Source organism: Aphanomyces astaci (assembly GCF_000520075.1).
Source record: "Aphanomyces astaci strain APO3 unplaced genomic scaffold supercont1.51, whole genome shotgun sequence".
Classification (NCBI taxonomy): domain Eukaryota; phylum Oomycota; class Saprolegniomycetes; order Saprolegniales; family Verrucalvaceae; genus Aphanomyces; species Aphanomyces astaci.
The window spans coordinates 196396-211429 of record NW_009798314.1 but is presented as its reverse complement, the minus strand read 5'-3'; the positions used below and the strand labels follow the sequence as shown (position 1 = coordinate 211429).

Below are 15034 nucleotides of genomic sequence, written 5' to 3'. Positions count from 1 at the left end.
CATTGGACGGAAACGCATACTGATCCAACATGGCTTCGGGGGTGTTGAGGTCCAGCATGGGGGTGAGCAGGTGCTTGGCGTCCCCGACGTAGTCGATGATGGCCCAGTTGTTGCTGATCACGTCAATCACGAGCAGGACGAGGCACAGTTTGCCCAGCACCTGCTGGCCTCCAGCCTTGGACCACTGGTAAAGCTTGAACTTGGTGGCTTTGGCTGGCACGATGTTCGCCCAGCCGACCTCTGACGAGATGGACGCTGACCGAGGGGCGCGCATCACGTGTTCCTTGGCCGCAACGTTGGTCTTGCTGAGGAATGAATGGAGTGACCGTTGTTGAGGTTACACAGTAGAAATGACGAACGAACTATTTATACCAGGAGCCTGCGGGAGATCGCGAAAACCGGTTTCGCCTGGACAAAACACGCAAACGTAACCGTATTTCAATTCGACAGGTTGCCTTCAAACGAAAATAAATTACTTTTGGTAGTTAACAAAATGTAAACAGATGTTTACGTTTTGTAAACTGACACGATTGATACACTAACCAATATTGAAATTCGTACCCAATTTTGACTCTATTTGGCAGTGAAGGCATTTTCATTTAACAATCTAGGAGCATAATCTCTATTTGTGAAATATGTTATAAATACAAATTAGTTTATAAAAATATATAAAGAAATGCGGAACAATAGGTGGTTTAATTTTAATCTCTGTTAAAATTAAGTATTAATTTCAAATAAAATAAAATAATTAGTAAAATCAATTTATTATTTTATTGTTGACTTGTTAATGGAATTCGCAAGGTGAACCACCTTGCTCCTTTTTAATATCTAATCAGAGTCCATCACACGTCGTTTTTTACACATGATTGGCTATAACACTGGCAGAGGAGATTACAATTTTGAACTGTTTGGACGCTTGATTTTTGTAGAGCTTTGTGTGATGCTGCTCCGGAAAATTGTGTACTGATGAGTTCACTCCGACTACATCCAATGTGGTTCTCCCCTTACAGCTAACATTATGTTGTGCGCTCGGTTGGGTGGCCATGCCATGACGGCTCTGGTGGGCCAACGCGGTGGCGCAAGTGCTGAAGTGGCGGTTTCAGCACTTGCGAGACGTCTTGCGCCACCTGCCCGCGCAAGCACGTGATCACACCAGCAGGGAGGTGTACGCCACCGACACGGACTGGATGGTGGAATGAGGGATGACCACATTCATTGGGTTAGTAGGCAAGTGGTGATGTTACTGAAGTCTAGACCTGTTCAGATTGACCGAGTCCTGAATATCACATCGCATGATCTTGTACTCATACGCAACCTACATACTAGTAGTAATCTCATATGCTCCTTGCATCAACCGCCATCACAATTGTATAATATACTGTATCGTAACAGGGCATGGTGAATCCACGCAGCGAATTTCGTAATTTCATGGCATCTGATTGGACAAATTGGACAATTTTGAATTCGCAAGGTGACCTGCGTTGCGAATTCCAAAAACAGATAGGCACATTAAAAATAAAAATCAACAATACAAATTTGAAGATATATTTAATTGAAATTGAAACTTTCAGAATTATTTATGGAATTCGCAAGGTGGTTCACCTTGCGCTGAATACAAAATTGCCTATTTCACCTTGCTTTTTCTGTTAATGCACACTGTTATACGAGCCAAGTCGACATGAATTTAAGGAGGTTTAGCTTGAGATTTCTTAGGTTGAAGGTTTACGAAACCGACGAACTTCAATGTTCGAGGTGTGATTTCACGTGAGCCAGCACGAAGTTCATGCATGAATCTGATTACATATTCGTTGAGAACTTGGTGACAGGTCTTTGGACAAAAAAAATGGAAGGATTTGGACAAAGTTTAGTTAGGTGTTTTTAGGTCAAAGTATTAATTTTCAGTTTACAATATGTAAACTGGGCTGTTTATATTTCGAAAACACTTTATATTCATTTTAAATTAAGACTTGTCCAACTTTTCATTCAAAATTATATTACGTTTTGCGAGTTTTGTCCAGACGAAACCGGTTTTCGCGATTTCCCGCAGCCTCCAGGGATGCCAGTTCCACCGTGGAGTTCGCCCCCTCCCTCACTCGAGGCAAGCGTGATCATGGGCGCTGCACCTCTTTCCTAAGAACTGGTGGTCCCTTGAAACTTTCGAGAATTCTGCTAACTATACTACGTATATCCTCACTAAAACAGGCGTGTTGACACGGCACGAAGTTATACTCGAAGAGCATCTCCACCGCGACCGGGTATTTTCAGGGGTTATTTCGGAAAAAACTACTACTTCTGGATAGGTTTAGGGTGCGTCTGGTAACATTTCAAAACTAATATTCCATTTTCTCGCAAAATGGGATTATAGCACATCTGGTAACAGTTGGAGGGTAAAATGGAATTTTGTGAAGTGGTGAATCTCTCAATCAGTAAGTATTGAATAACGACGAAAACGTCATTTTGTGTATTCGTACTTTTTACCAGACGCGTCATTCTGCTTTTCTTCGGAACAATTCAGAAAGGCGGCATGAACGATGGGCGTGCCACGTGGGCGCTCGCCGAGATTCGTTCCTTGTTACGTAGCTACAAGCCAAAAAGATATTTTCAAAATGGAGGTAAAAGGTCCATTTTGTAATGTGGCGTTTTGGACCACGTGGAATTATTGGATTTGGGTTAAAACTCTTCAAGCAAGACACGTTTCAATTTTGATCAGATTTGTTGAATTTAGCCCCAAAATGGCGTTTTGGGCCTGAATATTGCAATATTTCCGGTTACTAGACGCACCCTATTTTTTTCGGACTTTATCTCCTTTCGAGGTCTCTGTATTTTAAATGGTGCATTTGGAGGATGAAAAATTGGGCAATTTGGTTATTTCCTGGCTAGAGTTCTGTTGATGAGGACGAAACTGAGAATTTCAAGCGGCGTGGAGGGTCAATTTGTCCTCCTGTTGACCTCGAAAGGTACAAAAAATGCTCACGAGCAGTGTTGCTCATCCCAGTCAGAAGGGTAGTCATAGGAGGCAAGTCCAAACTAGATTACGTTGCATTTACTCTAACCATCCGTGCTTCTGAGAGCCTCTAATTAACGAGATGTCCATGCTTGCTATTGCAATACACTAACTGGCATCTACTATACAGACCAAATACCGTGATCTACAGACAAGTACCGTGAATGGCTTAAAAAAGACGCAACAAGGATGACGGCATTCATAACCTCCACGGCCATTGCGCAGCTGCAAAATCTACATATTTGTCAACCGTTCTGCTCACTACCCTTAGCGTTAGTTAGTACTAATACCCATTTGTGCGCCTACCGAAGCGCACTAACGCAAATTGATGTATACCAGTACACAGTGATATTGGTGCAGTCCCATGACCGAGCACGCCCTAGGATACACTAGGAAGCACAGGAGTTATGTCAAAACCAACAGGCGGGTACCACCTCAAAGTCCTCGAAATGGGCACTACAGTAGCCCCAACGACATACAGAAGCGACCGTTGGGACGAGTTGTTCCCTGTGGTTAAAGTCACCGCCATTACACAGACATCGCCAAGCTTAGTCTACGCAATATGATGACCCATATGAAAAATTCCAAATTTCCATGGAAGTTCCTTGGGTTCGTACAGCCATGCCAGAACGTTAGTAGTACTAGTATTTATTACTACCTCCGTACTACTGGTATGTACAGTAGTAGTACCCTCTTAAGATATTCAACTTGCGTGCACCAAGATTGCCAGACGTCGAGATGTATGTATGTCGAACAACCTCATTGCAAGTTAGTTGCTTAGATACATATATGGGTTGTATTGTCTGTCGTTCACTTTCTCTGAAATACACCAGTACTACTGTTAGTAGTACTAGTTTATCCACACACCGAAAGGTCGCGGATATTGGGATATACACATACATTTTTGGGATTTACTCACGAGACGAGGGGCTGGCCGGCATATTTGGCCTTGTAGTGGCCCTTGAGGTTTTCGTACTTGGAGGACAAGTCCTGCTTGCGGCTGTCTCGCACCAGCTCGGCTTCCATGCCTTTGAGGTTCTTCAGATTCATGTAGGCGTACTTGTTCTCCAGGCCTACGTATGCCATATCCATCATGTCCATAACCATCCTTAGGTCTCACACTCCGCCATCACACGTACGCGAGCGGCGGAGGTACGAGCTGCAGCAGTAGCGAAACACCTCCATGACGAACAAACCGATGAGAATGTACGCGGGGATAAACTTGTTCTTCTCCAGCACGCGAAGCTCGTCGTCGGTGAGGTGCAACTGCGCTTGGTGGTCCTCAAGAAAGTGTTCAATGGCGGTGCCCTGCGTGAAGATGACAATCGCCAGCACGAGCTCAAACAAGGCCACAAGAACCAGAAGCATGGAAGACACGAGAAGCAGGGAGGTGCAACTGCGACTGGCAGATCCACACCAACTCATGAGCGCTGTCAAGACGAGCAGGCCGCCGAGGGCGAGCAATGGGCCGAACAGCCATTCCGGCGCAAAGTGGTTCAATCCGAGGTAAGAACCATATGCCACGAGAGCCATGCCGCACGCCAGGTCGATCCCATTGCACACGAACAGCGCCGCACCAGAGCAGCACTCTTCCATGCATTCTCGGCATCGCATCCTACTTTCTCTACTTTGAATTTGGTTCGAAAGATTTGGGAATGGTGCGTTAGACTGGATTTGAGTATGCGATAAAAAAATATATAGAAGTTCCGTCTTGGAGCATAACCTGCACTCTCAACGCAACAAATCCGGATGAAATCCGGATGTTGCATTTTGCAATAGCATGGTCCGCCGACGGTCGTCGGCCGATGGTGGCAATGGAAGCAACCGCCGCAAGTCGTCGACAGACATGACGGGCCATCGAAAGGCAGACAGAAAGATGTCGGAGATCATGGAAGGCGTCGCTATGCCGCCAAGCATGTCCTTCCTGGAAACCCAGCGCATTACGGCAATGCAGATGGAAATATATGGCTTTGCGGGGTGGATTGCATCAATTGCGATCTTTGGTGAGCAGCAGTCCCATCAGCCTGTACACGGCTCTGACCCTTAGAATCCATGTAGTGTGCTATCTTCTCTGGGCGTACGTCCCCGACGCCATTCTTGCATCTTATGGCATCACGTACTACCCGTCGCGGTATTGGGCCCTCGCCGTTCCCGCCATGCTCGTGATGACTCTGATGGCGTTGGTGGTATTCTACATCGCCATCAACTGGATCTCCACGGCACCGCTCGACTCGTACAACACGATTAGAGGTACGAGTGAATTTGGTAACGACTCATGCATTGGTGGTGATAGATCAATACACGGTCACATTGACCAAGGAAGAGCTAGACATCCAGCGCAACGCCAATACCCCTGCCATCGCCGATATTCCGCTCACTTCTGTCAATCGCATGTTGTTTCATTGAGTGGGATGATCCTCTAGAACCTTCCCATGCAGTAATACCGCATAGAATTATGGTTGCAAGAGCATTGCGGTAGAGGAAATAATAGTCTAAAAGGCCAATGAATATTGGTGCACACGAAAACAAAACCGACCTAAACGCACTGCGCCATAGTACACAATAGTACAACTTTAATTAGTATGACAGGGGTGTGGCTAGACAGCCATAGTCAAATGAATACTGTTCATCCGTAGCAGTACTGGTGATATCTACGGTAGGAAGTGTACTACTTATATTACTATGTACTAGTAGTAACGTTAGTTAGTTACTGTAGAATTGTCCTTTCAGCCATTCCGTCGAATGCATCGATCGATATTTTGTAACTTTACTGAATTTTGTAGTACGTGACGAGTGTTGCCCTTCACACTAATGCTAGCACACAAATATTGTTGATGAGTGGGTTTGATTGGCTACTTCATTAGTGTTCTAGGTTTCGATTGGCCGATCGATCGTCTGCGGATTTGGTCGATTGAGCAATTTCGAATCAAATTGACAATAACGTTACACTGTACTACGTAGTATGTCACGTTGCAACGACACAAGATGCTGGCGTCTATTAAGGCACTATTTCCCCCAGTATTGTCAGACAATTTGGTTAACATGGGACTTTTGCCATGTGTTCCGTCGATGAGTGCTTGATGCAACCATGAATTGCCACCGACAAGGGCTAATAACTAGGCGCGTTAGGGCACTGTCATGGACTGACAATCACTGTCAAGTAAAAGGGATCGCTTTGACAGGGATGCAAAGAAATGCAAGCAGTTTCTACGACGGTACTACTCCGGAGTACTGTATGTACACCAAAACGGTGGCCTTTTGAAATGAAATATATAAATAAAACATGAACTTTCGGTGGCGTTATCGAAGATGGAAACAAACGCCCAGTGGTAACTTATGTATAAATAGCTTGAGAAACAACTCTTCTCCACAGCCACACCATTCATATATTTGACTGGTGGGACATGATCGTTGTTGCATCCAAGGATGACGTGATAGGCACCCCTCGACCAGCGTCCATATCTTTCCCGGTGGACTGGGCCAACGTCGTGCCAGCCAAAGCCACCAAGTTCAAGCTTTACCAGTGGTCCAAGGCTGGAGGCCAGCAGGTGCTGGGCAAACTGTGCCTCGTCCTGCTCGTGATTGACGTGATCAGCAACAACTGGGCCATCATCGACTACGTCGGGGACGCCAAGCACCTGCTCACCCCCATGCTGGACCTCAACACCCCCGAAGCCATGTTGGATCAGTATGCGTTTCCGTCCAATGAGTCACCTGCGCTCATGTCCAAGGTGGGCCGGTTCATGGTCAACACGTCGTTTGCGCACATCCAAGCTCGAGGCAGCCACACGTTCATGCTTGGCACGACTGTGCACCCCATTCACGACAGTGTCAACGACATCTGTGGCCAGTTGGTCCAAACGTATCCGATTAAAGACCTCAACGCCACGACCGTTCAGCTAGGAAACGTCCTGGACAGTGTCACGTTCATTCGAGGTAACGCCCTCACCCATTGGTTTAGCGACACCAACTCTGCACGACAAGCCACCAAGGGTATGAACGAGACGCAGTTACGGGCTATGGGGTACACCCCAGGGCGGCACAGCACGGACCTCCGCCTCACGACCCCCCTCGTCCTCCCCCCGCCCGGCCAAGTGACGACGGGATCCGTCTTCATGTACCGGTACTTCTTGAAAGCGTTTTGCTCGGGGTGCGTGCCTATCACGGAGCTCGGGCTGGACACTTGTGTGATCGAGTATACGTACAACGAAAACGCCAAGTCGCTTGAAATTACAACCAGCAAAGCCATTATGGGCGGCAGTCACGAGCTAGGGATCATTATTCAGCGTCGAGGGGGTCCAATTGCAGCCCTGTATATTCGGTTTTCAACGCTCCTGCTTCTCTTTGGCGTGTACGCTGCCAGTCAAAAGACCGTCCAGTGGATGGACTTTACCCAGCAAACGCTGCCCCAACGCCTCCTTCGGTTGATCGCCCCCCCTCTGTACCGCCAGCCCTGTACCGCGATTGGCCTGAGTGACATTTGCTTCAACAGCGACATCTTTGTCGTGCTCTATACGCTAACAGTGCTCTTGGATGAAGAGATCAGCATGATCTATTCCAGGATACTCAATCGGTGGTACGCCAACAGCGGGTTTGACCTGTGGATCGAGCTGCGTCTCATGTCTATGACCGTGCGGTGGCTGTGGCTCAACTGCTTCCTGCTCAAAGCCGCCAAGTGGATGTGCCACTTTGTGAGCATGGCGCAGTACACGGGCACCAATACGGTCATGGGGTGGCTTAACTTTAGCTCAGTCACGTGGATGTACCTGAGCGTGCTGCTGCTGTTTGAAAGGAACGCGTTCGTCGAATTTGGCAACTCGGTGATCGTCGACTTGCACTCGACGACCCAAAACTTGGACGCCACCTACGTTTTCTTCTTTGAGAGCTGGTACGTTCGGGCGTTGCCTACGCTCGCGGCGGGAGTCATCGGCAACTTGGCTGGTCTCCTGGCGCTAGACCACATTGTCAATCGAAAGTTGTGGCGATCTCTGGCCCGCAACTCGCTCGGCCGCCAACTTGTGTTCAACTCCACGTCCATCTTGTCCGAAATCCGAGGCGCCGTGGTCGACAAGCCTGGCTACGGGGGCACGTGTGTGGACATGAAGATCCGCGCCTGGTGCACGCTTCGCTGGTTCCTGGCAAGCCATTTGACCTCCTTTGGGCTGCCGGAACAGCCCCATGTGATGCGCGCCCTGGCCGCCGCCACATACAAGTCCAAGTCCCCCCACCCCCACCGGGCGAATAGGGACAGCAAGTCAACCACAGAAGACATCGAGGAATCTCAGCGTTCCACAGCGACCACTGGCCCGCGAATCGTGACTGAGATGGAAGACACCACGAGGACCGAGACGGGGTCGTCGAACTCGGAATTGCACGTCGTGGTGCAAGATCGAGAAGGCCACATGCATGTGATCAACGCTGAGAAGCGCGAGATGCAGGCGCTGGCCGTGGAAGTCAAGATCCTCCGCGATACCAACATCCTCTTGGGGTGATCTTCCCTATACATAGGCATGCACCACCTATCCAAGTTTAACATACTCATTTCATTCACTGGAGTTGATTTCAATGACCTTGTCGTGAGTGGCTGCCCTACCGTAGTAGGCATGTTATGACGCCAACTTTCGTTGGTCATTTTTTGCATAACATACATGTACACTAGCGCGTGACTGACCTTACATCGTGACCTATTATTACCACTGTAGATTCGACAAATCCACTAGTACCTGAATCGGTCGAGACGTCGTTTTACTTGAACTAACCGTAAATGTACGCTCTATGCATGCTGTCAGATACAATGTTGAATTCTTTGTGAAATGGAGAAGCCTACAATTTTATTGGTCGAAAGGGTTTATTCGATTCGATAACTTCATTGGCTACTTTGGTCCGTCGATTACTGCGTCGATTTTGCTTCGTCGATTCGATTGGCAGTCCGAGTCCATTTTGAAATCGAATTACCAATATATGATTGAATTAATCGCACAGGGTATGTAATCACGGCGCCAGTTTGAAGGTGAATTATTAACGTGGTGCAGCTTACGCTCAGCTTGTAGAAATATTCACATGGCTCGTAGAATCGACTTACATTTAAATTTTTACTGTTATTAATAACAGTAAGTCAGCTTATTCCATGCATAAAATTCAAACATGAACATTTTGAATGGGCTTTTCAGGGGATCTTAATTTATTCATTAATTTCTATGCTGAGCCTTTTCTATTAACTATATTTATAAAAATGTATATTCTAAATATTTTGTATTTGAAAATGCAGTATATTCTTTATATTCTATAATATAAATATATCTAACGAAAACATTTATGGGTATATACTACTATTTATTACACTATATAGTTCATTACAGTATATAGTTCTGAAAATAGATAATATTCTTATATAATTTGATTTTAATAATATTATTAAGGGTGGGTCTGGATCACACCCGAATTCCCCAATTAATATTTTGAAAATTTGTTTTAAAGTACTATGTGGTGCACGTCACCTATAATCTATCAACTTTCCACAAAATTTCCTTGCTGCTATTTCATTTTCAGTTCTCGCAAGTAGAGACGTAGAATCGAGATATCTTAACTGTAACTTGGTGATAAAATTCTACGTCTCAGATTTAAATTGGTTGACAAGAAATAGACACTTAACCAAGCAGTATTTTGCATGGGCGAATTGAATTTGACGACAGGGATGGCCACTGAGATATATCTTGATCTTTGTAAAAGAGTAGTATCCGTAAATCATACTGTATCCGGTGGTATATGACCTTTAACGTACCTCTCAAGGGATAAAACGTTAACTTATTTTGTTTTTTAGGTTTAACTACATAAAATATAGGTTAAATAATATAACCTCCAGACTTGGATTTGGCCAGCTGGAAGGTTTTTGATGACGTGCACCATACGTAGGAGTAATTCGAAGAATATGGTTGTCACCTATTTTTGACTGTCAAAAACTAATATCAAAAGAAATACCTGATAGTAATATAATATACTAGTACATTCCTCTAAAAAATATTTAAAGAAAAAATATATTCGAGTATATATTAATAATAGGCTGGGCCAAATTGTACTGATCGACGATTGGTTGCAATTCCTGATTCGTGAAGGTGGATTCGCTAGGTCATTCTGAAATACATGTGCCCCATTCATTCATTCCACTTCGAACGGATTTACTGTATTTGCGGATTCGGTACAAATTTCCAGACTCCGTCGAATCAAATGTCGCCGCCGACTCGAATCACGAATCATCGACGCTATTGGCTACTCCAAATTTGAATGGATTTGATTGGTTCTCACAGAAAGGACAAACATCTTCAACCAATCAGAACTCCAGCGTGATTCATTATTGATTAGATAAACCACACGAACGTCGGAAGTTTATAACGAATTTTTACAATACATCGTAGTATTTACATGTACAGTACAGATAGTATTGTCGATTTGATACAAATTTGGGGAGGGGGTGCAATCGAATCGCGCCGACGGAACCGATCCACAATCGATCTGATTGGTTGAATTTCATTGAGAAGGTTTTGATTGGCTAATAATGTTGAGCTCATCTGAAGTAGCCAATCAATTGGATTTAAATTCCAACGAGAAACCACGCCACAACACGAAACTTCACTCGAAAGCACAATAGTGTGGAGAACTTTTGTATTGCCGTCTAAACCCCGAAACCCCGAGCTCGAACTGTACGACCACAAATTTACTACCGTAGTATGATACCATCCCACCCGAGGCTCTTACTTTGTCACACACAGCATCGTGATATTACGCGTTGTCTATAATGCACTTGGCGATGACAATATCAGTGTAATGGCCGTCCACAGTGTGCGTTAGGGTAACTGTATCGCTGTACGAGGCGTCGACGGTGTCCTTAACCAGAGGGAACAGCTCTGTCCAAATGGTCGACTTTTCCACTTCGTTGGCGCTTGTGCACATTTCGACGACTTTGGACGCCAGCGGCACCCGCCACTTGGTTTTGCACAGCTCCAGAAACAAATCAATATGCTTTCGAGGCAGCGGAATGTCTCCGGGGGCGTGCTCTGTCATGGGGTCGATCCCGTGAAAGTCTGATCCTCCCAACTACATGTATACCCAATGCGTTTACTAGAAATATATATATATATATAGGTATATCACAAAAATATACAATCGGTATACAATGTATATACCCTGAGAAGATTGGACTCGGTTGCCAAGCTGCCGTAGAGGTCGATTTTGCCCGTATCATGGTACACTTCCATGCCCTACAATCGATATATATATATATATAGCCGTTTTCTCTTGTTCTTGTCCATATATCCATATATTAATATATATATATATATAGCCGTTCTCTTGTCCATATATAAAAATATATATTTGGGTTTCAATCGAAGAATATTATTATTCCAGATGGATGCGTACGTGGATGCCAGCAGCGGCCAACGTGGGAACGATTGCCAGGGGGTTCTTGCAACACCATGGATGCGCCAGCACTATTCATTTTTATTATTTAAATAAAGTATCCATATATATATCATTGATTCCGAAAAATATTATCAATCAATGACTCGATATGCGATACAGGTTGGTCTGTACCTGATACCCCCCCGGCTTGGTCAATCATTTGGATGGCATCTACCACCCCATGTTCACATCCTCTCCGATATGCAAAATCGAATCGTGGTACCTTCAGGCGGGAAATGCTCGCCCTATGTCAGCACATCAAGTTATTATATTTATAGAATAATACCAATCAATATGTGGAATTTGTACTGGTATAATACAGCAATTAGTGTGACCAGTTCTCGTAAACAACGAGTAATAGTGTATGACAACGCTTAATGTGATCGGTGTTCGATATATAACATGTAACCGGTGATTGACAACAAATAGTGTGAGATCGGTTCATACAATGTACATACATATTCGCACGGATCACCATGTCATCGGTAAACGACAACAAATAGTGTGATCGGTTTGTAGAATGGACGACACACGACCAAGCAACATGTAATTAGTGTATGACAACAAACAGTGCGATCGGCTAGTACACTTGTAAACTCCCAAGCAACGACGTATAATTAGTGTATGACAACAAATAGTGTGATGATGAATGAATACCTCAGCATAGGCGGGGCCGTCGTTCCTGAGATACCGTGAGAACGCTTCTCGAAAGTTGGACACGTGGCCGCCTTCAACCAGAGCCTCCGCCACGTGCGGTCGGCCGGGCGCGGCTTCGCCTGCGATCTCGAGCACTCGGTCCCAGTTCAAGTGAATCCCCATCTCCGCCTGCCCAACTCTGTCACAGTTGCAATCGATGTGTGACACGTACCAGTTTGCGCAGCATTTCCTTGCCCCGCTTATGCCGCGCTTGACGGATGGCGAGCAGCTTGGCTTCCAGCGCCACCGAGTCCGTGCCTGGGCAAAAGTACCCGAGGATGTGCAGGTTCTCCGCTCCGGCCTCTTCGGCGCTGATTTCGACGCCCGGCAAGACAAACACCCCGAGCGACCGACCCATGTCCATGGCTTCCGAGACACCCGCCATCGTGTCGTGGTCGGTCAGCGAGATGTACACGACGCCGTTGGCCGCGGCCTTGGCGATCACTTCCGACGGCCGAAACTTGCCGTCGCTGCATGTGCTGCAACACGGACAATCTCGTCAAGATGACTTGGACACCATATATACATACCTGTGCATGTGGAAGTCGCCTTGCGCGTACTCTGCGTGGTTGGAAGGATACATGTCATGAGACACTTCGTGATGCTCGTCGACGGCCGACGAGTCCCCGTCGTCGACGTGGACTACTTTAGGAAACTTACTCGGATACTGCGGCTGGAGGTTCACCGGTTTCCTCTTGGCGGCCTTCTTGGCCTTCTTCTTGCCGCCATTGCTACTTCCATGCACCATGATCGCCTCGGTAGCGTTCTGGTCGTAGTCGATTGCTTTACCGCGCCATGCCAACCAAAAAGCATGAAAAAACCTCTTTAAATACATGAAAGAGTAAAAACGACACCAATATTGACTTCTAGAGTTAATTGGTATCATAACGAATGTATTCCTGCGATATTACTACGTACGAGTAGTAATGCCGTCTCAGCCAAAATTTGGTCAAGTACCACTTCGGGGTGTAGTAGGTCTAAGTATTACTACTACGTACTAGTAGTAAGTAAACTGCCATCACACTAATTTAAGGCACATACTGATATTTGTCCAACTTGAATAGAACTCTGGGTTTTGATTGGTCAACCGTTTGTTGTCAACTACTATTAATAATTCGATTGATTTCAAATCGAATTTTGACAAAACAAGACAACGACGTCACTAGCCAATTGTAAACTTGATTTTGCCGATTTCTGTTGGTTCCCGAGTTTTCGGATATTTGCACTAACTGCCACAAGTCAACGTGCCTTCTCTTTGCCATTCCGTGATTTCATGCTTCGCACGACCGCAGCGTTAATCACGACCACGACGACGATCATGACTCCCGCGAAACATGCTCAGGACACCACTCAACCGCCCCCTTCTTCACACGACGACGAGGGCACGAACGACGAACAAGTGGACGACGAGGGGGGGGGCAAGAGTAGCGACGACGACACCGATCGCAACCCCCGCCCCAACAAGAAGGCCAAGACGGCCGAGTCTTCATCTTTGCTTGCGAAGCTGGAAGTTCTTCAAAAGGAGGTCGGGGACGCCGTCGCGATGAATGCCGTGCAGTTCGACACTCTCTCGGAGCACTTGGTGGCGATGGACGCGCGCATCACGGCGGTGGCGGCGCGGGCGTACAACTTGCCTCTGTCCCACGAATGGTGTCTGGACTCGGAGTTTCAGCCAGTGCCCAAGGCCATCCCCGGTCACCCTGCCCGCTACAGCCCCCCCGAGGGCTTGGACGAGAAGACTGTGTTCGACGTGGGCGATGTGCCGCCCCCTCCAGTCCACGACCTGATTGCGACGGTGCGCAGTGTCGACGGCATCAACCACCACGACCAGCTGGATGCGATTCACTGGTTTTACAACGATCCCCGTCTCGCCCACCATTCCGGCAGCACAATCAGCCAGCGACGCATTGCGCTGCGATCGTTTCTCTGCCGTTGATGGGACTTTTCAAAGAAGACATTTGTCGTATTAACGTATACTTGTGCCCATGGATTGAATCTCTTTACGAGTTTACGTTGATCTTGCAAACAACAGACTTGTATCCAGCATGGGAAGAAACAATTTTACGGTCTAGTTACAAGGAAAAGAGGTTTGGAACGCTTTCGACAAAGGAAGCAGGGACAGAGGGGTAAAAGATCACTGGTGTACACTGTAGCAGCTCTGCATGCCACAAAAAAATGCATTTTAAAATGGCCGTTTTTGAAGAAAACTTGCCAATATCGAAATATTCCATTTTTTGACATTTTGTGCGTCTGATGCCAACCAAAAGGTTACTGTAAACTTTGGTCATATAATGCTGACCATTCCATCACGTGAATGAAATGCAAAAACGGCGTAGAAGCCATTGGTAACAGTCATTCAAGATTGGGTTTGAAGTACCCTAGTCGACACGGGCCACATTGGGTTGAATCTGAGGTTTTGTCGAGTGTTAAACTCAGTGAACCACAACAGAAAAATAATTTAGCTCTATAAAACAATACCCTTGTATAAATTATTGTATTGTACTAGTATTTTATATGAAACCTGTTGTAACCGCTTACCCTAACTGTAAACACAGAATTTCAATGCTCCGACACATACATACTTTAAGATAAACATGGCTATCTTCAAATTGGTTTTTACGTTAAGTAAAATGAACTGATTTGGAGGTTTGTGTTCACGTTAAAGTCTTGGACATGACAGTGAATCCAAAATCGAATGATTTTTCCATAATACAGCTGGCATCCAGCCAGGCAACTTTGTAGATACTTCTTTTCTCCTTTTTTTATTCATGGGATATAAGACTTAATGTGCGGCCATCGTATGTCGAGATGGTAAACAACCGAGTGGCAAACCAGAGGACTGCTATTATAGTACTACAGTAGTATTCCTTGTCCACC

General features: G+C 46.0%; 6 protein-coding genes across 10 annotated transcripts in view; 2 read left to right on the top strand and 4 right to left on the bottom strand.

Annotated features, from left to right (window-relative positions):
- The window catches only part of H257_13825 (hypothetical protein), a gene marked incomplete at its 5' end in the record, with an annotated part of 4172 nt that extends 3898 nt beyond the window's left edge, over positions 1 to 274 (bottom strand). The window contains one exon of the mRNA XM_009841495.1: positions 21 to 274. Coding sequence (XP_009839797.1) covers positions 21 to 274 — 254 coding nt within the window. The remainder of the gene's footprint in view (positions 1 to 20) is intronic.
- Positions 275 to 3779: 3505 nt separating this feature from the next.
- H257_13824 (hypothetical protein) lies at positions 3780 to 4719 on the bottom strand. The gene is made up of 2 exons (XM_009841494.1): positions 4144 to 4719; positions 3780 to 4077 (listed from the first exon to the last, which is right to left on the bottom strand). The coding sequence occupies exons 1-2, from the start codon at positions 4616 to 4618 to the stop codon at positions 3920 to 3922; spliced, it is 633 nt and encodes a 210-aa protein (XP_009839796.1). The 5' UTR covers positions 4619 to 4719; the 3' UTR covers positions 3780 to 3919.
- Positions 4720 to 4768: 49 nt separating this feature from the next.
- On the top strand, positions 4769 to 5550 carry H257_13823. Of its 2 annotated transcripts, XM_009841492.1 has the most exons (3): positions 4769 to 5007; positions 5063 to 5254; positions 5298 to 5550. In XM_009841492.1, the coding sequence occupies exons 1-3, from the start codon at positions 4785 to 4787 to the stop codon at positions 5408 to 5410; spliced, it is 528 nt and encodes a 175-aa protein (XP_009839794.1). In that variant the 5' UTR covers positions 4769 to 4784; the 3' UTR covers positions 5411 to 5550. The 2 variants fall into 2 exon arrangements, with proteins under 2 accessions (XP_009839794.1, XP_009839795.1); XM_009841493.1 differs by having other exon boundaries at positions 5063 to 5550.
- Positions 5551 to 6255: 705 nt separating this feature from the next.
- H257_13822 (hypothetical protein) lies at positions 6256 to 8557 on the bottom strand. The gene has a single exon (XM_009841491.1). The coding sequence runs from the start codon at positions 7251 to 7253 to the stop codon at positions 6900 to 6902; it is 354 nt and encodes a 117-aa protein (XP_009839793.1). The 5' UTR covers positions 7254 to 8557; the 3' UTR covers positions 6256 to 6899.
- Positions 8558 to 10707: 2150 nt separating this feature from the next.
- H257_13821 (hypothetical protein) lies at positions 10708 to 12951 on the bottom strand. 4 transcript variants are annotated; one of them, XM_009841487.1, is made up of 9 exons: positions 12818 to 12951; positions 12688 to 12718; positions 12330 to 12636; positions 12119 to 12286; positions 11685 to 11706; positions 11594 to 11632; positions 11420 to 11490; positions 11185 to 11259; positions 10708 to 11095 (listed from the first exon to the last, which is right to left on the bottom strand). In XM_009841487.1, the coding sequence occupies exons 1-9, from the start codon at positions 12903 to 12905 to the stop codon at positions 10781 to 10783; spliced, it is 1116 nt and encodes a 371-aa protein (XP_009839789.1). In that variant the 5' UTR covers positions 12906 to 12951; the 3' UTR covers positions 10708 to 10780. The 4 variants fall into 4 exon arrangements, with proteins under 4 accessions (XP_009839789.1, XP_009839791.1, XP_009839792.1 ...); XM_009841489.1 differs by having other exon boundaries at positions 12688 to 12951; XM_009841490.1 differs by lacking the exons at positions 10708 to 11095; positions 11185 to 11259 and having other exon boundaries at positions 11384 to 11490; positions 11685 to 12286; positions 12688 to 12951.
- Positions 12952 to 13430: 479 nt separating this feature from the next.
- Positions 13431 to 14093, top strand: H257_13820 (hypothetical protein; the record flags this gene model as incomplete). The annotated part of the gene is made up of 1 exon (XM_009841486.1): positions 13431 to 14093. The coding sequence occupies one exon, from the start codon at positions 13431 to 13433 to the stop codon at positions 14091 to 14093; it is 663 nt and encodes a 220-aa protein (XP_009839788.1).
- Positions 14094 to 15034: the final 941 nt, after the last annotated feature.